General features: G+C 39.7%; 1 protein-coding gene across 1 annotated transcript in view; it reads right to left on the bottom strand.

Moving 5' to 3' along the window:
- spred1 (sprouty related EVH1 domain containing 1) overlaps positions 1-20,324 on the bottom strand; it is a 38,664-nt gene extending 18,340 nt beyond the window's left edge. The window contains exons 1-2 of the mRNA XM_086274449.1: positions 19,410-20,324; positions 1,664-1,928 (exon numbers count right to left, since the gene is read on the bottom strand). Of these exons, the coding sequence (XP_086130575.1) occupies positions 1,664-1,928; positions 19,410-19,441 (297 nt within the window). The 5' untranslated portion in view covers positions 19,442-20,324. The remainder of the gene's footprint in view (positions 1-1,663; positions 1,929-19,409) is intronic.
- Positions 20,325-26,590: the final 6,266 nt, after the last annotated feature.

Genomic DNA, 26,590 nt, shown 5'->3' with positions numbered 1-26,590 from the left:
CTGCTGACACAGCTTCATATATTCATTGTTAAACGAATCCTGTGGCTAAGGTAGGGTGCCACTGTTGCTGGTCAACTTTCTTAGCTTCAATCTGGGACTTTAAGAGAATACCTTTTAGACACAAGTAATTGTACTACCCTATTAATCCAACTCTGTATACTATAACATTACAAACAGGCAGAACTAATGTTTGCCTGCGCCAACATTAACGTTATAGTTTTATTATTAGCTCCAGCTGCTAGCCACAACTTTAATGATAACTTAACCGATGTGGCTATCCGATAAATGTACCTTATTTCCACAGCGTGTGCTTTCTGATGCAACCCTCCCATTTATCCGAGCCTGGGAGCGGCACTGAGAGTATACTAGTTTATGCCCAGTGAGGCAGGGTGTGTGGCTATCGGATAATAGCTAATAGTTAAGCAACTAACAGTAACGTGCGCACCAGCCAGGTTAACATTTATGATAACTGTTCAGTACTTCATGATGTTGAAACTGGAGCTTTACTGACCTCTCAATAGTGTTGGATGAATGTTCATGTGTTCAGTAACTAGTGAGGGGAGGTGTTATGTGAAGTTGTGTCAGTTGCATGAGACAGAAACGGCACTGTTGGTATCAATACTGTTGAAATGAGTAGCTAATTCCACTGTATCAATTAAGATCTGATTTTTTGTTTGACAACCCTATTAGAAAACTAGCATTTCTGGCTACAAAGGAAAATATAAAAGTAATTGTTAGGAGAAGCTTGACTGTAAATGGTTTTATTGGGAAAAAATAAATATTTTTGCATATATCTGAAATGAAATATTTATCAGAACTTTCAAAAATTATTCTACTTTTATTTTTACCACACTAACTACGGAGTGTGTTGTACAAAGAAGTATTTATGGGTTTAAAAAGGGACAGATTAACTTTAAACAGTCTTTACATCACAGTCAGGAAGAGAATTCTAAAAAAAAAAAAAAAAAAAAAAAAACATGGGGGGGGGGGGGGGGGCAAGTAGTTGAGTACTGATAGAAAAGCAGAGTGAATGTGCATTTCCATCTCTCACATTCTATTCTCTTTAATAATTTCCTGTTTTTCCTGATGATTCATCACAGAAACACGCAGTGTGCTCCTATTTTCAGATACCTGTGCCATGGAGGAAAGCCTAACAACCACTTCCTGTGTCAGTACATGTATGAATGACAAAGCAGTGGAGGGTCCCGTCTGTAACAACTAAAAATAAAATAAATAAATAACAAGGACAACAAAGGTCGATCAAATGGACCAATACGGCAAGGCCGTGATGATCCACTTGGTAAAGTAAATCCGTTGGGTATCTTTGTTGGCCTTCAGACAACAATTTTGATGGCTAAAGAACCAAACAGGACAGGCGCAAAAAATAAATAAATAAATAATAATTTCCTGTTCTTCCTGATGATTCATCACAGAAATACGCAGTTTGCTCCCATTTTCCGATACCTGTGCCACGGAGGAAAGCCTAATAACCACTTCCTGTGTGAGTACATGTATGAATGACAAAGCATTTGAGTGGAGTCCAGAACAGCAGGGTTTGCAGTGATCTCATTCAGATGAAGAAAAAAAAAAAAAGAACAACTTTGGATGTCTGGCCATGTAGCATAAAACGCTAATCGCATTTATGAACTTGAGGTTCTCTTACCAATTTGTCTTTGAGCCTTTCGCCTTTGATGTGGAACTCCACAGCGGTGGGACTAGGGCTTGGACTGGGACTAGGACTAGGGCTACAGGGGCTAAGGTTGCTGCTGCTTCCTCCACTGCCTCCACTGTGGGTGCTGTTGGTGTCCTCCGCCCGGGTGACCTTATAGACAGTGACACAGCTAAGTCCTCCACCGCCCAGGGGAAGCCACCCACCACTGGAGTCATCCCGAGTCATGACCACTGCTCTCACACGCGCATAACTGTCACTGTGGAGAAAAAAAGGAGGAAGAGAAAGAAGAAGGAAAACCCAGTGGTGTTAGTGAACATAATCTAGAATCATTAACATATTTTCAGTTGTCTCCTGGGTTCTTTTCTTTGCTTAAATCTCCTTTATTACAAAAGCAGAACTACACAGCCTCAGCCTTGACCAGTAATACAGTTTAAGTGCAGCACAAACAAAATGTTGAGCAAAGAGAACATACACAAATGATAATGTGAGAAAATTACAATTTAAACTAGGGATGGGGCAATTAGGAAATTCTGGGCCAATGTCTGTCTTTTGCTTTATTTGCCATTTACTTACTCGAAAAAACTGAACATAAGAGATTAAATTTTGCATTAAAGATACGTTTTTGGTTTTAGTACACAGCAAAACAACAGACTGTCTGAAGCGCCCAGTGTGTGTGTTTAACCCCAGGCAGAGGGTGACTGACCGTGTGGCCAAGTTAAGTCTGGCCACAGCTGATTCCCAACCTTTCTCTTGAAACAGGTGGTTTTAAACTAGACAGCACATGACCTGGTTTCCAAACAACATCATCCGCTTTCCTTTAAATGACTATTATGAGATAGCCGTTTAAGATAATTAACACTGTGTATGTAACAGAAGGCAAACACACTAATAAAAAGTTTAGTTTTTTTTTTTTTTTTTTTAAATGAAGCAGAAATAAAACATGGTGTTGATCATTTACTGTATTATAGAAGTTTCAGATAATTTATAGAGAATTAACATGAAGCAGATGGTTGAAAAGTACCTAAAAAAAAAAAAAATCATCTTCTTTGAAATATCAATAAGTCACAAACTCTAAATTAACAAGAAATTCAAATCAGAAACACAACTCACAAGAACAAATTGCTATTTTGTGCCAATGTATCAGTAATAAAGTAATAAGAGATTACTATCCCAATTACATAATGTAACTTTAAATCTGCTCGCCTCTCATTCCATGTCTTTTTCTGTCCTCTCACTTGGAGACAGATGTTCCGTGATTAGATAACACAGCACTGGGCCACCGGAAATGACAAAGGTCAGGGGGTGTTGAGGGCAGCGTTTTGCACAAACTACTGGTAACATATTAAAGACTTGGAAAGATCAGAGCGCAGCCAGAAATAGTCAAAGAACTGAAGTATATAACTGCCGGATGTCTCCCTGTGACACATTGCTCTCTGGCCAACGTCCGGGTTAACCAATAAAGATGACATCAGAGTCTGAAACATTTGCAAAGAATGTCTTTTCAATCAGCGGCCAAATCTCAAGCATTGACAGAGGCAGAGAAATGTCACTATGAAGAACATGTAATATGAAAACAGTTAACATTTAGCTCTTGTTCTAAAAGAGGAATAGCATCATCCTGGCTTCCCTCTTGGCTAACTCAATGAGGCCAACCTTTGGTCTCATTCCTTCCCCACCCTTGGCAAATCTCAGTGTTCAGGATATTGGTTAGTAATTAATCTAAGAGCCAGTGAGCATTAAATCTGAAGCCATCTTTTTCTTCATGTGAAAGCTTTGACCTGCCACCATGTAATAATTGACCAAAGTTTCCTCAAAAGAGTGATGAGTATGTCAAATAAGAGAAACTCAAAACAAGAGACAAATACAGAAAGTGATTTGAGAGTGGGGTAATGGCTTTAAAGAAATAAATGCTATATAAAGAGCATACATTCAAGAGGTGATCAAAAACATGCGTGTTCTAAATCTGCTGGTTGTGTAGATAAGTGCCTGTCTGCCATCAGAAATAAAAAAGAAAACCAAAGAAAGAAATTTCTGACTAGCAGAAAAACAACAGAATTAGCTGCCAAATATTAGTTGTCTTCCTTTTACACTTTTATGGTTCTACAACAGCTCATAGTGCATGAGGGGATGAGACATCTGCAATCAATAATTGTTGGTCGTCATCATCAGTGTGAGCCGAGCTGAGTCTTCTACTACTGCTTCAAATCTAAGGATTTGTCTTCCTTCTCTGTTTGGACAAACATGTCACAGTCAAAGTCAATCAGACGAAAAATGAGGTTCACTTTGCAGAATACTGGTGGGTAAAAACAAAAATGAAAAAATAAATAAAATAATAACTTTGTGCGGACATGTTAGACTCCAAACACATGGTGTAGACCACAAGCAGCAGAACAGGCTTTAAACCTAAACAGGCTCAAAGCACTTTAACTTAAACTGCTATTGTGGTACAAACATTTACTAGCCAGTGTGGTCAATGGCTTCCTGATATTCACTTGCCAAAAGGAAAATGTACCAGCATCTGGCAGGTGTTAATTTCTAGCCCTGTTAACGTTATAATCTATCAAATGCCCTTTATATCCTTAGCTTTTCAAATATAGACCTTTCAATTACTACTCAAACAAACAATCTCTCCATCAAACTGAAAAAGTTACATCAAATTCTTCTGTGATATTAAATTAAGCACATTCTGTCTGTATCTGACGTCAATTTTATTTTATTTATATAGCACTAAATCACAACAGCAGTCACCTCAAGGTGCTTTTTATTGTAAAGTAAATGCTCTACAATAATACAGAGAAAACCCCAACAATCAAAACAAATCCCCAATGAGCAAGCACTTGGCGACAGTGGAAAGGGAAAACTCCCTTTTAACAGGAAGAAACCTTCAGGAGAACCAGGTTCAAAAAGGGGCAGCCATCTGCTACGACCAGTTGGGGTTGAGGGAAGATTAAATGAAGAGCAGTGTATAAACATACACTTGTGGGGATAGGTTAATTGGATAATCCAAATTGCCACTAGGTGTGAATGTGCGAGTGAATGTGAGTGTGAATGGTTGTTAGCCCTGCGACAGACTGGCGACCTGTCCAGGGTGTACCCTGCCTCTCGCCCTATGACAGCTGGGATAGGCTCCAGCGCCCCCCGCGACCCTGAAAAGGATAAGCGGAAGCGAATGGATGGATGGATGGACAGTGTATAAACACACAGCGAGTGAAAATGGTGAGCATGAAGAAGCACCGCCTAGGTCTGCTGCAGAAAAACTAAGGGAGGATACAGGGTCACCTGATCTTGCCCTAACTATATGCTTTATCAAAATGAAAACTTTAAAGCCCAATCTTAAAATTAGACAACTACATGTCTGTCTCTCGAATCCAAACTGGGAGCTCCTTCCACAGAAGAAAGGCCTGAAAGGCTTGGAATCTCCCAGTCTACTTTTAAAATACCCTAGCAAGCCAGCTATCGGTGAACAAAGTGCTCTATTGGGGGAGATATGGTATTATGAGGTCTTTAAGATAACATGGGGCCTGATAATTCAAGATCAAGGTGCAAAGCTTGATGTCAGGAAGATTTTTAGGTTTTACTGAAGTTATCTAATTTCCAAAGATATTTTTAAATATTATTTTGTCAAGTTTATGAATATTACTTTGTGAATTTGTGATTTTTTTCCCCTCACCTGATGATTCAACCAAGCCAAAAAAAAAAAAAAAAGTGTATTTAGATATATTTGAATAAAATATGCATATACACTCACACACACCACTTGTCAGTTCTGTTCCTAACGCCCACCCCAGGCTTATTAGACAGTAACTGGCCGTGGGAGGATGCAGGGTGACAAAACGCAAACACAACTAATTTCCTCTTTGCAATCTGCTACAAACACCCTTTTCTGGCTTAACCTTAGTTTAACAGCAGTGTCACTAAATTTGTGCATGAGAACCCATGCCACACACACAGACACACAATGTACTTCTGAGCAGCCAGTAAGAAGAATATGCTGCTGGTGTTATACCTCTCTACAGCCCCCAATAAAGGATATGGGTGATGGGTGCAGAAGGGACTGTCAGTCAGGAAGGGGTCCCTGGGGTGAACAGAAGGCAGGCGGTGGTGTCGCTCAGCCATGACCAGGGCACAATGACCAGGGCCTGACCCTTCAGACCTACCATCACACACATGCCAGCAACCATGACACTCACAGGGAGGGGGGCAAGGCTCAGAAAGGAAGTTAACTGAACTGCATACATGCATTTATGCATCTGGTCTAAAACACCCATGTCACCCAAGAGAGACTCCTGAACAAGAAGTATTGTTATTACTGCACTTACTTAACATTTATAATCAAATAGACACACCTACATCCTGGAGACCAAGAAAAAAAAAAAAAGAAAAAAGAAAAGAAAAAAAAAAAAAGAAAAAGCAAAACTCAGCCAACAAGTTTTAGATCAGTTTTTCACAGCAGTTTCTGTTCATTCTTTCAACCCCTCTCATTCTTAAGAGGAACACTAGCCCCAAAACAAATGTCACTGCAACTTGCTGCAACACATAATGCGTATATGCAGGTGCACACACGTACAAAGTTCAGAGTAGCCCCACGCCCCTTGCTGAGAGCACACAGTCGACTGGACACACAATTGAGAACGGAAGCAGATCAGCTGGCCTGGGCCTGCAGGGGAGGGGGCAAAAGAAAAGAGCCCCCCAATTCTGAATTATTCCAAGTTGTTCTGCTGGATGACTGACTTCATTTCCGACCGAAGCAGGAGAGGAAAAAAAGGAGGGAGGGGTGAGAGTGTAACAGAGGACTGCTGGTGGGGGTGATGAGCATGATTGCTGGAGACCAAGGTGACAATAAACAGCCCACAACCAACACATAAAGAGGAAGCCATAATCGAGTATCTCACTGTATCAAACCTCATTTGCGAAAAGAACACACAGAAGGTCTAAAATTATAACTTAGCTTCCACTTGACGCAAACTGTAGTTTCAGTACTGTAACAACACTGCACACAAAATGTATTCAAATACATATGTGTACTGTGTTTGTAATTCGACAATAGATGGGCAATACAAAAACAACAAAAAGACCCTTTTTTTGGCTGAATGACAATACAGTTATGTAATTGTATCACATTTTGCATTATTTTTAGTGGTAGCTTTTTCCATGTTTATAAGCATAATAAGCATGAAACAGCAACTTAAGTTAGCTTGCATGTTGCTACAGTGAAGTCAATGAATGTGCTCCTGTTGCTCACAGAACCTAGTAGATAGAGAGACGCAGCACTAGAAACTCTCTTCTTTGAAACTAGCCAGCCAAGGGTTTTTCAAAAAGCATGCTAAACAAATCACAAAAAAATAAATAAAACTGGAAAAAATAAGGAGATCTTTCGAGTGAGAGTGAGTGAGATAGGAATGTGGATGGGGCTGCACAGACTCAAGAGATCCAAATACTATAGCACAGACTTAGCTAAAGGGGAAGGATTTAAAAAAAATAAACAAATTAAAAAAAAAAAAAATACATTAAAAAAAAAAAAAAAGGCTATGTAAACAGTCTTTTTCCACATCTTCTCCAATCAGTTTGCTAGGGATGTGCATAACTAGTAGACTAGACAATGAAATGTTGCTGCTCCTGCTAGCTAGTACCTGAAATACTAATAGTGCAAAACTACTTATTCATATTTATTAACGTACAATAGCAGCTAGCTGTTTGAAAAGTTACAGCACCACTTGCTACTATTTGAGAGAAGACAACTGCACACCTCTTTCTACTTGACAGGAAGGCCTACACAAGCAAGGTGTAGCAAAGACGGAAGATAGCCACATAAACCAACAGAGTTCTGCAGATGTAGAAGATGAACAACTGTGTCAGAGTAAAACAGAATGTAAACACCAAGATTAAGCAAGAACCACATACAACACAGACATGTGGACATTAGCTTGTGAGGAAGAGGGCTACTTGTGTTAACACTGTTAATGATCACAATCTGATAGCCACTTCTGTCCGCGTGACAAGCGCTGCAGTGGCATTTGAAAAATGATTTGATTACTGAAGAATACAATTAACAGTTTCAAATATGCACAAAATATTTTGATTTTCCTTAATTTTGACTATTTTCTTACTTTTAGACTAGTCGGCTATTTGAACAACTAAAAATGAATCAGTCGGTCAGGAGCAAAGGAGTTGATATACAGTCCAGCCCTATTTTTTAGTGCATGAATATGTAAATGTGAGTGTATTTTGTTACTACATAAAGGAATAACTAAAGCTGTTTTCACACATCCGCATACACCTCTGAACTTTTCTAGACACGATCTGGCTGAGTTGTATGTGACAATGCAAAAGACCAAATCAGGCAGATTGGCCGTCCTACTCTCCATTAGAGAATAGAGCAAGTACTGTAACTGTCTGGACCAAAACAAGTAAATGTCTCTCTTGGATTCCTACTTGCTGTGAGAACTAGAATATCGATAATTGCACTTTTTATTCATCTGCTATGTCTCGGAGTTAAAACTATGTCACTCATGATAAATGGCTATTTACATACTTTATACATTGTGTACAAAATTACAGATATCACTTGCTCACAGAGAAGAGAAGAGAAGAGAAGAGAACAGAACAGAACAGAACAGAACAGGGGAGCATGTGCAGTGCAGGCAGGCGGGCAGGCCTGGGCCTCGAGGTCGGCTGCTCCAGTGTGGTGGAGAAGGGGGATCTTGGGACAACCATTTCCTAAGTGGACAAAGTGGCCGTTTGTCTGCTCCTCTGGCCCATGGCTCGCTGGACTCCAGCATGCCATCATGCTTTGCTCCTGTCTCAGCTTTGGGCCTCCCACCCCAAAGGGGAGTGGTAGAGAAGAGAGCAGGAGGATTGGGGATATTTTTTTTTTGGTGGGGGGGGGATCATGAAAGAAAGACAGGAGGGGGGAGAAGAAGGGAAGGAGAAGAATGAAGACGAAAGCAAGAGACGAGGGGAGAGAGAGAGAAAGGATGTGGCCTGAGCCCTGGGTGCTCTCCAAGTCGCCCTCCCTTTCCACTCCGTCTCCCCCTCCAGCCCAGCCCCTCCCTGGCCTGCCTCACTCTACACAATGGCCGCTTCTCTGCTGAAATTTCACGTTATTGGATCCCGGGCCTGGAGTTTTGTCCTCCCACAATGTCCAAGCAGCGGAGCATGCTGCAGGGGAGACACACTCTGCAAGCTAAAAGCTGGAAAACCATTCCTCCTTTCATTAGCATCAGAAAAGGGGAGAAAAGCCCCCTCGACACCACCTCTTTTATTTTTTTCCCCCCAATCACCCCTTTTCCCTCACCATCTCTCCTCCATATCAAAACTGGAGGAAGGCTATCAAGCACAGTCAAGCTCCACTAGACCACTTTGGCTTGTAGGACTTTTTATATTATTTGGTGGGAGGTCATTAAAATACCATTGGGAAAATAAACACAAGCTACTTATGCCAATCCGATTCCATAGCTTATCCTCTGAGAAGAAAGTGATCGCTAGGAAAGTGGGTGGGACATGGAAGATTTAGCAAAAAGGAACTCTGGCCGTTTGAGTCGCTTGCTTTACTTCAGAGGCTGTTATCACAGGAAAATTGTGATATTTTGACATTTCCTTAAGTACTTGACTTAAAATATACCAAGTGTAGTAGTATTAAGAAGGGGGAAATATTTTACCTTTATTTAACAAGTTAAGGCGAGTCTTCAGAGTGTATATTGCAAGTTTCTAATAAAAATACCTCACAAATCATTCATTCTGCAATGCCAGTAGGGCTGGGCCATATTATACCGTTCACGATAATACCGGTATAATGTTAGGCAACGATAGGAAAATGAAATATCGCGATAGAATAAGAGTAAAACGCGCATGCCCAGTGCCTTTGTTTTCATACGCACATGGCCGATTGTTGACTGAAACCAGAATTGGTTTGTAAAAATGGTGCAACTTCAGTGATGTGGAACTGGTTTGGTGTTTGTCCGTCAGATACATGACAAAGCACATTTTTTTGCAGAAGATGCAAGCGGCCGTCATTATTGTCGTATTTGTCGGACTAAGATGCTCTTAAATCTGGGAGTAATCTGGGTCCTAAACTCCGTATGCTTCAGGTCAAACGAACACTGCAGCATCACTGAGAGTTAAAAACTGTCTAAATTCTTTCATCTTTAATAAAACGATCAGCATTGCTGCTTTACCAGGTGTAACTATGAAGTTTAACTTCCAGGCATCCATGAAAACTAAATTTATTACATTTAACAGAGTTAGAAGTTAGCAGGAAGCTAGCGGAAGTTAGCTCGCTAGTTTCGCTAGTTACCCAAGCATGATATTGCATGTTCTGACTGAGAGATTTCTGAAAAAATTCAAACGTACAGCTCTGCTATCACTTCCAACATAAATGAAGACAGGAAACTAAACAGCAGTGACGTTTGTAGGGTTACTGAAGTTGGGCTAGCTGGTATATAATCATGTGCTACGTGATCGCTAGCGACACAGCTATGTTAGCATAACAAACAGTGAAGCTGGAGGACGAACACTAACACTTTTCCACTTATAAAAGTTAACGTTCCTGATAGTTAGAGACAAATGCAATCGCATGGCAGGATGCTGTAAACACCAAACTTCAGTCAGGAGAACAACTGAGATAATCCATCCACAATACAAGGTTAGTCATTAATATACTGCAACAACATGGGAATAGAGCAGCTGCCAGAGAATTCAACATTAATGAATCAATGGTACAGAAGTGGAGGAAGCAAGAAGAATGAGTTTAATAAAGTTTGATTTATCTGACTGCTTTGTTTCACTTAATGTGCCTTATAATCCCGTGCACCTTATGGTCCGAAAAATACGTACTGCAAACTGCAGTTTAATGTTGCAAAGCACCTCTTTTTAACTTCAGTGGATATTATACATGGTTATGCTCAGGATATGTCAGCCCATTTCTACTGGAAATGCCTTTTGGTTAAACTTTCAGCAAGGAATTTGCATTTGCACTGTTACATTTTTATAAAGCTTTAATGTACATAAAAACCAGCTTCTTGTTTAAGTGAAAATAAATGAAAGGTTGTCTTTTTGCGCTAGTAATGTTGTGGAGTTGTATTTTGTCTCGCATCAATTATATCGTCAGTTATATCGTTATCGCAAATTTTCAAATATATATCGTGATAAATATTTTTGGCCATATCGCCCTGCTCTAAATGCCAGTATATCCCACCTAATGCCATACTAAAGATCAATTCAGTACCTGTATCTTTGAAACCAGGTGGCCTACTGCCACGGCAAGAGTTTGAATGAGAAAGAAGAGCAGCCAGTGGAAGTAACACGACTCAGGCTACGTCCACACTAATGCTATTTCGTTTGAAAATGCATCGTTTTCTTTCAGTTTTGTCCTCCCGTCTACACTGAGACGGCGTTTTTGTCAAGGAAAAACGCAGCGTTTTGAAAACGCTCTCGAAAACCATTTCAAAACAGAGCTGTCCCGTCGCAGTATGGACACTGGAAAATGCAGACTGCATTGCATCACATTTTAGTCATGTGATGCAGTCACGTGACCAATTAAACAAAGATAGCGGAGTGCATTATACAGCAGTTGTTTTGATTGCTCTCAATTTTGACAGCCCTAAAAAAGATTAATATCAGTTTGTACATGCTCCACGTAGCTTTTCTTCCAATTCTTTAATTCTCACTCGCATTTGTGCATGCGCAGGACTGGAACATAAGCATTTTCGGCCATTTCAATGTGGACGCACAACTCTGTGAAAACAACTGAAAACGCTAGTGTGGACGCGGCGCGTTTTCAGACGAAAACGCAGTTTTCAAATCTATCCAGGCTAATGTGGACGTAGCCTTAGGTGAAGGCATGGCAGTCGACAAACACGAACAAGATATCTTCTTCTTTTCAAACATCTCTAAGTGTAATCATGTAATTATAACAGGAATTTGCAATGTCAGTTATAAAACTGAAGCAGTGTGTATTGCGATTCTGTCTGTCAGACAACAACATGGTTATAGAAATAATAATTAGAGCCGTGCCAAGAAGCAACTGGAATGGCTTGAAGGGCTATGTTTCTGTTGTCATGCCATTGTCGTTCTGCTGTCTGACAACAGGAATACAAAAATATTTACATGGTAACAACTTTGTTTTAGTAAAGCTGAATTCTAATAAAGTAAATGTGAGGACTGAGAATATATGAGAGGTACAAAGATGGAACAGAAACCTAGCATAGTTAAGACCACACCTAGTCCTTGTTTAGTCATTGGAAATTGGGTCTTCCTCAATTTATGCTCTTTAGCATTTCAAAGACATTCTGGCCAGTTTTTGGCCTTACATTCAAAATGAGTGAGTGACATTTGCTTTATGACCTTTGTAATGTGCCAATTTAAAGGTTCTTTTATGTGCTTTAACAACAGGCACTTGGTCTGCTTTGCTCGCAAATGAGACATTTCAGAGTTGGGAGTTTGCAGAAGAGACTCCTGTAAGGATATAACAATGGCCAACTGCAGATAGTCATTCAGAATTTATAAGGGTAGGTCTGTGCTACTCAGACGAATCTGTTCACCAGACAGGGGTTTGCGCTTATCTCCTTTTAATGTGAGAGGGGGCTGCAAATCTGAGTGGCTTTTTAGAGAGCTTTTCTGATACATGCAGAAAAGGAAAAAATAAATAAATAAAAAAAATAAAGGATGGGAATCTCTCATGTTTCATGGATCTCTTGGTTCACTGAAGACACAAAAGTGTGTTAAAAGTTGATGAAAATCTACATTTTACACATCTCCTTCACCATTTCATGAATGAGAGGTTCGTACATGCAATAAAACAAAAGAGTATGTTATTCCAAGGCTGAAAAGACAAACTAATGGCACACATTCTTTCACTAGGATCATGCCTCATTGAAGAAATAAATAACATGCAATCTGGGACTCAGCCATTGATTCCAACAGTGCATCTAATCTGAATGGTGCAAACTAGCTAGCCAATTAGTGATGGTTCAAATCTCCCAAATAACCAGAGGCAAACTCAAGGGCACAGACTTACCCCAAAACAAACACCAACATGGCCAAACATGGATGCAGTGCAAATTATGACATAAGGTCAGAGCAAAACACTTTTAAAAAGCCCATCTTGTTACTCATTAACAGAAGTAACAATAGGACAATGCCTAGAGAAACACCAGCATCACAAGCCTGCTTACATTAACTGCAGTGAAAACCAATACGCTTGCTATAGAAAGAGAAGTGAAAGAGAAATTTGCCCTATCTCCTCTCAACACCTCAGGCTGCTGGTGAGTCATCTCGCTCACAAGAACATTCAGCTTAGCTACCAACTGACTCAGGGGAAAAAAAAGAAAGAAAGAAAGAAAAAAAAAAATTTTAAATTAAAAAAAATAAAATAAAATAAACAGGCTTACTCTGCTGCTGCACCACACAGTGAATCTCGACTTCAAAATGTCTCACCATTCTTTTATACAAAAAATAAATAAATACCTAATGCATACGACAAATTAACCGCTCATTGTCATGTCTGTTGTTATCTGTCACATACATCCGTTAGTGGCACGGATTACCCTGGAGTCTAATCAAAGATAGACCAAACCAGTGCACGAATGTCAGATCTACTCACTCAGACGGCATTTCTAACACTGATTTTCAAACCAACCCCTCCATTACTGGATTGGGCCCACAACCCCAACAGCAATGTTGTAGGTGCCGCTGCACTGTGGCACTATAAATCAAAAGATTCCCGTATGTGTATCAAAAGCCAAAAAAACTATTCTCAAACATCAATCAAAGCCACATATTGAGATGATCTTAATTTGAACCACAAGCATTTGGAAAATTAAAACCTCGTGCCTGCCATTACAACAAAAAGAGGAAAAAGAGGAACCACAAATTTCGACTGATGCAGCGTCTCTGGGCTGCTTTGATGTAAGAGTAGTCCCCAAAGACCAACCATCTACTCGTCATAGCTACTTTGAAACTAATGGGGAAACAGGAAGCTAAGGGGACAAGGCAGCCATCTAGCTGTGGGAGAAACTATTGATATATCTCAGGAGGAACTTGGGAAGGTCAAACCACCAAACCAAGATGATGGCCCATGAAGGTTAAGAGAAACTGCAATGACATGTTGTACATCATCGCAGCACGCCCAGTTGTTAGGAGTACTATAACATTATCATCATTATGAATCGTGCATTTTTCAAGCAGCTCTTACATGAACCTCTTCCTCTCAATAAAAGTCTGTTCCAAATTCTAAATATAGCCTCTAGACAGCACAAAATGTGATCAAAACTTTCCTGAGGAGATAAAAATACATATCCTTACAGGCCTCTCATTTTAATCCTATTTAAAAATGTGAATCATTAAGCAATTTATTTGATAACACGTTATGTGCACATAAATTCCCTCATCTAGGATCTGGCTCGATCTTTCCCAGAAACCCATATACACGCCAAATGTTTCCAGAGAAATACCGTAAACACTGCAGTGTGTCTACACAGACGCACACACAGAAACCCCTTCCTGTTTTCAAAGCGTTTGCAAACTCAATCAAAGACACAAGGTTTAGGATTTACATCTGTGCCCTTTTATGTCTGTGACCTCACAGGAAAGAACCATCTTAGACCAGCTGCAGCAGAGAGCTCACTACAAGGCTCAGCCTTCATGCTCCCGCATACAGCATAACTAAACTAAAAACAATATCCACAATTCAGACACTTAGTGCTAAAAGCACTTCTTAGAGGCATTAGGATATGGTCTGTGAACATCAGAGGACCATCCTGACAAAGAAATAAAGATAATCACTGCTATGTGGATGCTGTGACGGACGGACAGACGGACGGACACACTCTCTCTCTCTCTCTTCTGGTGGCTTAACAGTATATGTATTAGGCCTGCCACGATTAGTCGACTAGTCACGATTACGTCGACTATCAAAATCGTCGACGACTAATTTAATAGTCGACGCGTGGTTTGAAGCTTTGTAAGATCACAAAAGACGCAGGAATAAGTAGTAGGATTTAAGAGTGTAATAACAGACTGAAACAGAAGATGGCAGCACTGCATGTACAAGGATGCCAGCTGCCGTTAAACCCCGAAGAAGAAGAAGTAGCTCTGTCCCAGAATTCATAGCGCAGCCCAGCTCAGTTTCCAACAATGGCGGCAGCTAGTTAGTTTTAATATTACTCTTATTATTCTTTCTGGGTCACAAAATAAACGTTTAAGATATTTTCAGGCGAGAATGTAGCTGTGTAAACCTCAAATATCTGCTCAGTTTATCAAGACACCACATATTTTCAAAAGCGCTCCGACGTTTTCGGAGACGTCTGTTACCCACTAGCTCGATAGCTAACCGGGGGCTAGGCTCACTAGAGCCGTGAGAACACCGGACTCCGGCAAATCGTTTTCAAACCCACCGCAGTCTTTCGCTGCTCAGGTTAAACATATATAGGTCACTTAGATAACTTAACAATGTTATTGTTTGGCTTTTTTTACTATTTTATTTGTTCCGGAGTAAATCGGTTTGGCTGAGATTAAAGTTATAGTTTTTACTCAGCTGAATAAACGTCAAGCAGACAGCTGATTATCAGAAGTGTGAGATGCTCCAGAATTTACTCCGGTGTCCTGTTATATTTTAGATAGCAAGGAGTTTATTAAACTTCACCGAAACAATCTGCAAATTTCATTACAATTTAATAAACTATCATCTTGTCTTTATTTTTAGTTAGCACATACCTTACACACAGCTGTAAGCTAATGATAGTTATATAAGAGCAGATGCTGCTGGTGCAATAAGTTGTACGCTGTACGTCCAATGGATGATGATCTGATTAGTCGACTAATCGCAAAAACAATCGGTGACTAGTCGACTATCAAAATAATCGTTTGTGGCAGCCCTAATATGTATATATCTACACATGGCATACATTCACATCAGGTCTTTCTCTTAAAAGTCTGTAAATTGGTTTGAAATAGCCTCCAAATAAACTGCCATAAATGTCAGCAGTGTATGTGTGCTCCTAAAATACTTCAAGAGGAAATGAAAAACTTAAAAGAGGGAAGTGGCTTGGGTTTTAAATACACAGAATCCAGGACCAAATCTGGCCATGGGAATGGAACAGCCCAACACTATACAAGGCCTGTTCGTATGTTAACATGTCTCGGTTACAGCCAAAGCCCACTGACTGTACAAAGGTTCACTGTCATTATTGAGACAAAGCAGCAGGTTCTAATAAAACAGGCAGACGTTCAGACATTGATACTCTCTACACAAGATAAGTTTTAGGATTACAAAACATTTTATTAGGTGGACACTGTGTCAAAGTCTGTAGAAAGACATTGTAAACTTCCCATTATAGCCTAACATATAAGACATATATGTACGTCCTAAATCTGCCATGCATCTAATGAAATATGAGAATGCAACCATTAACCAGTCAAGTACAATACTTTTATAAGTGCCCTTACATATCTATATATACATATTTGTCAAATAACACCATTTCATTAGCCTATTAACTACTGCAGCCACAACCATCACTTCCTCAAAAGAATACAGAAGCAAAACCAAAGACGTGGTTAGCTCAGCAGACTTTGTTAAAGGTAAGGTGTGTCTGCAAGCTTAGACTAGTAATACAAAGGTTTTGGAGGAGTAGGTGGTGGAGGTCAGAACTAACAACTGGCAGTAACCCCAAATAATACTATCTATAAAAAGGTCCAGGAAATTGTTTAGCTTAACATGAGGGCCACAGGATATAGGCAATTACCCAGGCCATAAAGCACTAGCCCTAACAGCTGAAGTAGCTGTCTCCCTTTGTCGTTTCAGGACATGATGGGGGTTGTTTGGGAGGAATGTGTTTGGAAGGCTCCGCAACAGGAATGGGAGTGTAAACCAGCCCACAGGTGATAAGATCACAACAATGGCAGATAAAACGCTGAGCTGTCAAATCAATCACACAGATGGGAAGAGGACACAGGGAGAGGAATCACTAAAAGATCACACTGACAACAGACAATACCACAGCACTACAGGAATCTAAAACAATGAGCCTATACCCTAGACATGTTTGGTGAGGTACTGAGGCAACTGACCTTCACTGATGAGACAAAAAAAAAAAAAAAAAAAAAAAGAGTCCTTCATCCTTTTTAAGTAAAAAAAAGAAAGAATCAGACTATATACTTGGACCAGCTAAACTATATTAGCAATATTAGCATGTGTTTATTAAAAACTGGAGGAGGATAATAAAAAACGGTAATTTGGAAAACAAGAGATATAAGCACAGTACACCTCAAAAGGCAGCCGCTTTGGTAGAGATGAATATTTTAGATAAACGTGACATTCACAAAGAGACTGCTTGCACATACTGTGCTTGCATAAATCTCCCACGTCTCCCAGGAAGACCACAGTCCTCGTCTACAGAATTCACATTAGCCTTACATCACAGCACACATCCCAGACGAGACGCAAACCAAAATCTCACAAGGCTTTAAGTGCGTTCTTGTCATTTCAGCCATGTGAACATTGTTGCACCAAGGCCAAGTAACATGTTCTCAGCAAAGGGCGTGCTGTGTGTAAACCAGCTCGGCTTACCACCTATCATTTAGACTAAACCACCTCAGGGCTATCTGTTCACAAACCATGTGGATACTTTCACATTAAATGTTTAAAAATCGAGGCTGTGAGAGCAAAATGTAAAAGAAATTAATAATAAAATAAATAATACATCCCTAGTTACATTTGTAAATGATCCTACGCTTGTTCTACATATGAGAAAAAAGGCAGTTTGATTAAGGATTCAGAGGCTCAAAGACCAACATTTAATTCATCAGTGGAAAGTGGCTCTATTTCACTATGTAATATGGTGAAGATTACTATGAGGGGGGAATGATTATCCTTGACTCTTTAAAAAAAAATAAAATAAAATAAGTGGCACACCAAATCTTTTCTTTTTTTTTGGTCAATAGACGTGTCATGAAAAATATTTCATTAAATTGATGCTTTTCAGCAAAAATAAATGGCTCAGGCAGCGCTCAGTATTCCGTTCACTCCATTACTATGAATCATACAAGAGGAAAGGTGGTGAAATCTTAGCAACAATGTTTGGATCGCTTCGCCATTTTAGCTGCTGCCATCATGCTGAGTGGAACTGAGGATTTTTATTTTGTAGCCTGTGGCAGTAGTTCTGAAAAATTGGGGATCTGGGGCATGGATGAGTTCCCGAGATTATTGAAGGGAGCCGAATCAAATTTAGGAGATGAGGTTTCACAAATTCACACAATTCAAGCTGAATCAAGGTTTAAAGCAAATATAGCCTGGAATGAATTCATGTGTGAGCTCCTGTGCTTTGACATGAGGAAAGATAAATAAATCCATGACACATGTTACATAAAAACAAAACAGCAGTGTAGTTCAAGGACAAAACCTCCATGCATTAAATCAATCAGTCTCACAAAGGCCAGAAAGATTGAATGGGGAAAAACAACCACAACAACAAAAAACATGGGTGTGTTTCAGACATTAAACCGTGACACTGTAAATGGCTGAAAAGAGCATATGACAAACGCATTGTGAAAGAAAAATCACGTCGAGATGGTTAAGAAAAAAAACATGTAAAATAAACGACTTGAAAACGAGCACAGGCGCTTATATGCGATGTATTGTACCGCGAATGCAGAATATGTGATCACTGTGTGACCGTCGGTGCAATGCGAAACAGTGTACAGTGCTGTGAATGGGCAGGCAGGTACTTTATGAATGGAGGGGATCATGTGACCGCAGCACCTCCCGAAGCAGATATTTCTCACTGACTGTCAACAAGCGCACACAAGGGATCAGCCCATTAAAACAATACCAAAATGCGACCTGAAATGGGCGCGACGTGTACAAAAACACAGCTTGCACATATTATAATCGATGCCCGTAGGTTGTGAGGCTCTGGACGTGAATGCGATGCCGTTTTTAAGCGTTTTTATGAATGGAGGATTGTGATATGTAAATGAGCATGATTGAGAAAAAAAAATGGCATCTTCGGCTTTTCAATGCCGACTTTGCCGCATTAACCGCGAAGAGCCTTCATTAAAGAAAGGCTAGACTTAAAGACAAATACAATCCGCAATATTTTAATCGATGATTATGTTCCGAAATCATGGCGGACAGCAGTTAGACACAGATCTGGGCTGTCAATGCAGAGGACTCAGATCGTGATGTACTGAGAAAGCACTCACATAAAATTATATTTAGATTACTGCCATCTATGCGTCTGCTCCGAACGATCCTTCGTGAATGAATACATTTCCCGAACATAAATAATAATACACCAAGCAAGTGCCTCGTAAATGAGCAAAGATTAGTACATGTTGTGTACAATGTTGTGGCTTTAATTTGAATTCTCACAGCATATACTGGTTAGCAGTATCATAAGCCTGCAAAAAAGTAGCAACGAGATTAATATTTTACTATGGATCGATGCCACTGTTTCCCCGGCACGGTTCTGTTTAATCTCACAAGGCAATCCTTTCTATTAGCTTGATAAACAAACAAACACGGGGGGAAAGTACAACGTGTTTCTTATTGTTGATATTAGTAAACCAAGACGATGTAATGGCAACGTTGCTCGGTTAGAAATGTCACCGGGAACTAACGTAGCTCGATGCTCGGTGTGTTAATATCTACACATATAAGCACATATTGAAGATTAGCTGTGTGTTTAGATGTAAATGATAAAATAATAATAAAATAATGTGTGTGTAAAACAGGACTCACTCGTTGTTTGGATTTGTTGAATCTTCACTCATTTTTTTCCTCACGGGGATCCAAATCCTAGCAATAGCATCGACGACGCAGTGACGGCGGGATAAAATACCACATATATCACCATTTTCCTTCACATACAGAAATAACCCCTATTTCGGATAGTAAATAAACGGCGTACAAGGGGCATGCCTAACTCAGCGTCCCTATGAAAAGCAAGTGAAGCTAGCTGGACGTTAGCTTTTGCTGGCTGGGCTGTAACGTTAAATCGCGAGGAGGAATGACAATCGTTGATTCATTTTATCCTCCCTGGAAGTAAAATCCGACCACAACAAATGGGCCATCTGGAGCATCCTCTTCAACTGACACAAATCCCCGGCTTGCAAAAAGGTGCATAGATCCTCAAAAAATGTAGAAATCGTTGTAGGTTGTATCGTTTGGCAGGTTATTTATGGCTGGCTGTCGAGCATCCATTCGCCAACTTCAGGTCCAGGACAACACTTGAAAAAGCGCTGTGCAGCGTTGCTCCGTCAACGTGTCCGAGTAATTTTCAGTAAAGGCATCCAATGCCCCCCAAAATGGTCCGACTGTTTTCAGTATTAGCACCGACAGTTAAAGTAAAAATACATAGACTTGAAATTTCCTTGAGAACTTGATGGACATCTGCTTTAATCGAACTCCATTTTCAACTCGGGGGGGAATGAAACATCGGAAAAATGGGCGGATATGTCGACCCTCGCTTGAAAAAAGGATCCTTCCGCGACGTAGTAAAAACATAACACTTGTGATAGAAAAAATACCAACCCAGCTCACACTTTGCTCTTTATGCTTAAAGAGTAGCGTATATTATACTAAACCGCGTTCCCCCGTAAGCGTATGCAATAAGTTAGTAAGATTTCTTTCTAAAGTTGACCTAAAGTAGTCCCCCCACTTCCCAAAAGAAGTTTCCCTTCAATCACGCATTGAAACAAGAGGGAAGCGTCTGTGTGATAGCACGCAAAGTAGGCTAGAAAATAACCTAGAGGAAGGACCTGAGCTGACACGGAGACTTGGTCATTAACAATTTCTGGTATATTCTTTTTTCAGTTGTATTATCGTGATCTACCTCCCTTCCGAACCGCTTTTAAAATCCCAATGCAAAATAGCGGGGAAGTGCTGCAAATATACACAACCGAGAGTGCTGCAGCACGTGGAATTATATCAGACCCTCTTCACGATTTAAGTGTTTCAAATCAAGATGGTATTTCTATCTCTGAGCGTAGGCCAGGGTTATTTATTATTCAGTGATAGCAGAGTGAAAAGTGAAAGACTGTAAAGACTAATTCAGAAAATGAGGATTTTTTTCCTCTGGAATGTAGAAATAAAAATCTGAGTAGGGCACGGTGTGGGATTTTTGAGAACTGTAATTGGCCGTAAATGTAAATAAAAGGCATTAGGATTACACTATAAGCTACAAAAAGGGGGTTTGGGTGATCACTAGAGAGTATGGCACTAAAACAACTGCGTATGGCTCAAAGTTGTGCTGCCAAAACTGCCTTACCTAGCTTCTAAAACTGTACCAGGCAGCTAAAACTCCCTCCAGAATAAAACAGTCAAAGAAGTTGCCAGAAAAATCCATGTGTGCTAGTATGAATCTTAGTTGCAAATGTGTTAAAATCCTTTCAGAGCAAATTGGCAGCCTGGTTGCATAAGACTTAAATGCTATTGGATTTCTGTGCTGTGTGGAAAAGGCAAGAGATCAGGCTAAATGATTCTGCCTGGTTGTCATAGTGACAACATGTTGTGTGAGAAGTTTCTTTGTATTTCTCTGGCTTTCATACAGCTTGTGCTACAGTATTATGCTGACGGCCATATGAAACATCCCTCTGTGTCACTGTACATACACTACCAGTCAAAAGTTTGGACGCACCTTCTCATTTAATGGTTTTTCTTTATTTTCATGACTATTTACATTGTAGATTCTCACTGAAGACACCCAGACTATGAATGAAAACGCATGGAATTATGTAGTAAACCAAAAAAATTTGAAATAACTCAAATTTTAGATTGGTCAAAACAGCCACCCTTTGCTTTGATTACTGCTTTTGACCATTTTGGCATTCTTTTGATGAGCTTCATGAGGTCGTCACCCGAAATGGTTTTCCGACAGTCTTGAAGGAGTTCCCAGAGATTCTGAGTACTTGTTAATAATAATAATAATAATAATGGATTGGATTTATATAGCGCTTTTCTAGGCACCCGAAGAGCTTTACAATACCACTATTCATTCACTCTCACATTCATACACTGGTGGAGGCAAGCTACAGTTGTAGCCACAGCTGCCCTGGGGCAGACTGACAGAAGCGAGGCTGCCATATCGCGCCATCTGGCCAACACCAGTAGGCAAGTAGGGTAAAGTGTCTTTCCCAAGGACACAACGACCAGGACAGAGAGCCCAGGGATCGAACCGGCGACCTTCCGGTTACAGATGCAATTCCCAACCCCCTGAGCCACGGTCGCCCTTTTGCATTCTCTCTGCGGTCCATCCCACTGTAGGATGTTGTGGTAGTTGTGCTGGTTCAGTATGCCTTCAGTTTTGAATAAATCCCGATCACATCTCCTCCTCCATGCTTCACTGTGGGAACCATGCATGTAGAGATCATCCGTTCACCCTTTTCTATGTCACACAAAGGCACGGCAGGTAGAACCAAAAATCTCAAATTTGGACTTATCACCCCAAAGACAGATTTCCACTGGTCTAATGTCCATTTCTTGTGTTTCTTGGCCCAAACAAATCTCTTCTGCTTGTTGCTTTTCCTTAGTAGTGTTTTTTTAGCAGCTATTTGACCATTAAGGCCTGATTCGCGCAGTCTCCTCTGAACAGTTGATGTAGAGATGTGTCTGCTACTGGAACTCTATGTGGCATTTATCTGGGCTCTAATCTGAGGTGCTTTTAACTGGCGATTTCTGAGGCTGGTGACTCGGATGAATTTATCCTCAGCAGAAGTGGTGACACTCGGGCTTTTGTCAGTTTTGTCACAGCAATGCTCTTTGCAACTGCAATTCGGGGACAAATTTAAAGTTTTTGCAATTTTCCAGACTGACTGAGATTTGCTTCTTAAAGTAATGATAGACTATCATTTCTTTTCACTTAGCAGATTGGTTTAAAAGTTATTGGACTTGCTGACAAAAATTTAAATATCCATCCATTCATCTACTTTCTTCTGCTTATCCAATTTGGGGGCGTGTAGTATTTGACAAGGCTAACACCAGAGAGACAGGTAACTATTCATGAATAGTTAACTATGTCTAATTTAGACTCACCCGTTAATCTAATCCAGGTATGTCACTGAACTGTGGGAAAAAGTAAAGATAACCTAGGATACAAGGATTGTTTTTAATACTTGAATTGAAATCCTGTAGAAATAGACTGAAGAACCCACGGACATCAAATCCTGTTTCTTCCCTTGAGATGTTCTGCCAGGCTTTTACTGCAGCCACCTTCAGTTTTGTCTTCAGTAACTAAAATTATGCCCTATTGGGCTGAGATCAGGTGACTGACTTGGCCACTAAGGAATATCCCATTTCTTTGCCTGGAAAGACTGCTTTTGCGGCATGTTTTGGGTCATTATCTATTTATACCCTGAAATACCGCCTGATCAGAGTATACCCCTATACACTTCAGAGTTCTTCCTTCTACTTCTATCAGCAGTCATATCGCCAATAAACACTAGTAACCTGATTCAGTGAGCAGCCATACACGTCCATGGCATAACATTGCCTCCGCCATGTCTGATAGATGACGTGAAATACTTCATGAACTATTTTATTTTTTCACCATTATTCTGGCAGAAGTTAATCTTGGTTGCACCAGAGCTGGGCAGTCTTGTTTAAAAGTTTTCTATCAAAGTCTAATTTGGCTGTGCTGTTCTTGAGTGTAACCAACCAGTGCTTTGCACCTTGTTATAAACCGTCTGTATTTACATCCATTAAGACTCCATTTGATTTTAGACTATGACAAGGATACACCTACAACCTCAAGAATGTGCTTAACTTTTCTAGATGTTTTGAAGAGGTTCTCTTAACCTAGAAATGAATTCTGTGATCTTCCAGGTCTATTGGCCAATGAATTGTTTTACATATTGTTCCAATTATTAATCTGATTACTCCCAACATTTTTGCTATCTCTCCAATTGGTTTATTTTGTCTTTTTTTCCAGCCTTGTGTTGGCCTCATTCACTTGCATGAGCATGTCTTTGAACCTCATATAAGATGTCGTGTCAAGAGCTATGAAATTCTAGTTCAAAATTCAGAATCAGCTCTTTTATCTGCTTAATTTGTGGACTAGGCTTCTCTTTGTCATGAAACTGCTTGTCAGTCAATTGTCCAGTGAGCCTCTGAGAATGAAGGATTTTATTTAGAAAAATGGCCATAATTCCAAAACAGACTGCCTGAGAGCAAAAGCTCTCTTGGGATTGTTTTCTCAAAAAAAAAAAAGATTTCAAGCTGACATGAATGTTTATACAAGCAGTCTGTATTATAAACGGGGTAATCAGGTTAGGATACTGCATCTTTGTTTTATTTAACATGGCCTCTTCACTTATTTCTGATTAAGTTACCATGATCAGGTCCAAATGAAGTGTCCCTTGATTCTTAAAGAGCAGAAAAGAACAATGAACATGATTTATTTTTCCTACTAGCATGCCTTTATCCTTTAGAGTATTTAGAGTTCAGGAAGTCAGCCTTCTTTCTCATCTCACAAATATGGATGACCCTAGTCCATTTCCTGTGTTTTTCACACTGAACATACCACACAATGTAGCATATTTAAACCGGCCAACAGGAAGTTTAGCTGATAGAAGCATCCTTAACTTTACTCACTAAATGCAATCAGACTCATCATAATATTCTTCAAGGCAGTAAACAAGATAACGTTCCTGTATTGCCAACAAGGAACTACAGAATGGGTGATATTTTTAGCCCGATACAATCCTCATTCATCAGATCTAAGCTGAGGAGTGAAATGATTTACATACCGCAGTCTGATGTGACTTCCGTTAAATCATGTTCCTTTATTTTTCAGTGACTTTGCAGCACAAATTTTTATTTACTTGAAGCGTCTGATGTATCTTGTAATGTGAAAAGAATGTGATAATTCAATGTGAACAAAAATGATAAAACTACCAGACAAACTTGTTTCCATTGCGTTTTTATTATTTTTGTGTTTGCACAAAAAATCAGAATCTAAACTTCAGTAGATAAACAAACTTGCTCATGACATGAAAGAGATTTTCTCTCCTTGAATGCCTTTATTTAAAATGCAGCATCAGAAAGCATTTGGACAGCAAAATGTGATCAACTGCACCTAGGATCACATGGGAACCTGTGATTCTGTACCATCCATCCGGTTCACAGTGAGACCATCTGACACTGGGCGAGTGATTGGACATTTCCTGGACAAGTTGTTAATGCTTCACAGGGCTAAGTAGATAGACACATAGGCCCACATTTGCACCTATATAGCTAATTTTGGAATGGCCACTTAACCTAATCCTGAAAACACTACAAAAAAAGGGCTCCAGCAATACTAAGCACTGTACCACTGAGCATGGGAGATTCATCTATAGCAGGCGTTTCCAACTCCAGGCCTAAGGGCCGGCATCCTGCAGGTTTTAGATGTGTCCTTGATCGAACACAGCTGTTTTAAATGGCTAAATGACCACCTCAACACGGCCCGGTAATGAACTAATCATTTGATTCACGTGTGTTGATCCAGGGTGATATCTAAAACCTGCAGGACACCAGACCTTGAGGCCTGGAGTTGGAAACCACAGATCTATAGTTTCTGGCCTGGCCAAGAGAGAGAATCAGATGTCTATCCCCAAACATATTGCTCTGATCATCTCAGAAGCACAGCAGCTTCTAGAAATGGAGAACTATAACTGTGTAGCCATTAGAGGTGGGAATCACCATACATCCCACGATACGATATTATCACAATACTTAACGCACGATACAATATTATTGCAATTTTTAAAATTTTTTTGCGATATTCAGATTCTGTACATAAAGGTAAACTTTATCAATATTCATTTTATCTAATATCAAAGTCTCACAATCAGTCTTTCTCTCATTTCAGTCAGTTTTATTGTTGACAAACTGAACGGTTTGTATTACAGTCTAGTCCAACTTAACTGAATGCAACCATCTGGTACAATTATAGCTATTCTGAACTATGCAATTTATGAAAAGTATGCAGCCCATTCAGCAACTGAAGAATTTGAAAGTAAATTAAAACAAAATATAATTTTACATTAAATAAAAAAGTTTTAAACTTAATTAAAATAAAACATGTCTTAAATTAAAATAAGTAAACTGTCATGTTTATTGCTGCCCAAAAAAAAGTTTGGACTTTTGGACAGTGAAGGAATGTCAGGATTCTTGCTCAGAAAAAGGAGCTGATCAACATGCTCTGAAACCAGAGCATGTTCCAGTCCACAAAAACTTTTTTTGTAACAAAATATCGATTTCTGCTGTCCCTGTATCGATACATTATTAGCAAACAAAATATCACGATACTACACAGTATCGATTTTTTCCCCCACCCCTAGTAGCCATACAGTCTCCAGTACACTCAGGGCAACGAATGACCCATGTAGGCTGATGGTTTGGTGAATGAGTAATCTATTATTCATCCCTTTGTTTGTTATACAGATGTATATATATGTGTAAATATATGTATGTATACAGGGAGTGCAGAATTATTAGGCAAGTTGTATTTTTGAGGAATAATGTTATTATTGAACAACAACCAATGAACCCAAAAAACTCATTAATATCAAAGCTGAATGTTTTTGGAAGCAGTTTTTAGTTTTAGCTATTTTAGGGGGATATCTGTGTGTGCAGGTGACTATTACTGTGCATAATTATTAGGCAACTTAACAAAAAACAAATATATACCCATTTCAATTATTTATTTTTACCAGTGAAACCAATATAACATCTCCACATTCACAAATATACATTTCTGACATTCAAAAACAAAACAAAAACAAATCAGCGACCAATATAGCCACCTTTCTTTGCAAGGACACTCAAAAGCCTGCCATCCATGGATTCTGTCAGTGTTTTGATCTGTTCACCATCAACATTGCGTGCAGCAGCAACCACAGCCTCCCAGACACTGTTCAGAGAGGTGTACTGTTTTCCCTCCT

The sequence above is a fragment of the Aulonocara sp. 'chitande type north' Nkhata Bay genome, linkage group LG19, assembly GCF_057382095.1.
Source record: "Aulonocara sp. 'chitande type north' Nkhata Bay isolate Kocher_YH1m ecotype deep benthic linkage group LG19, A_spYH_male_GT1.1, whole genome shotgun sequence".
Taxonomy (NCBI): Eukaryota; Metazoa; Chordata; class Actinopteri; order Cichliformes; family Cichlidae; genus Aulonocara; species Aulonocara sp. 'chitande type north' Nkhata Bay.
This window is presented reverse-complemented; position numbering and strand designations above follow the sequence as displayed.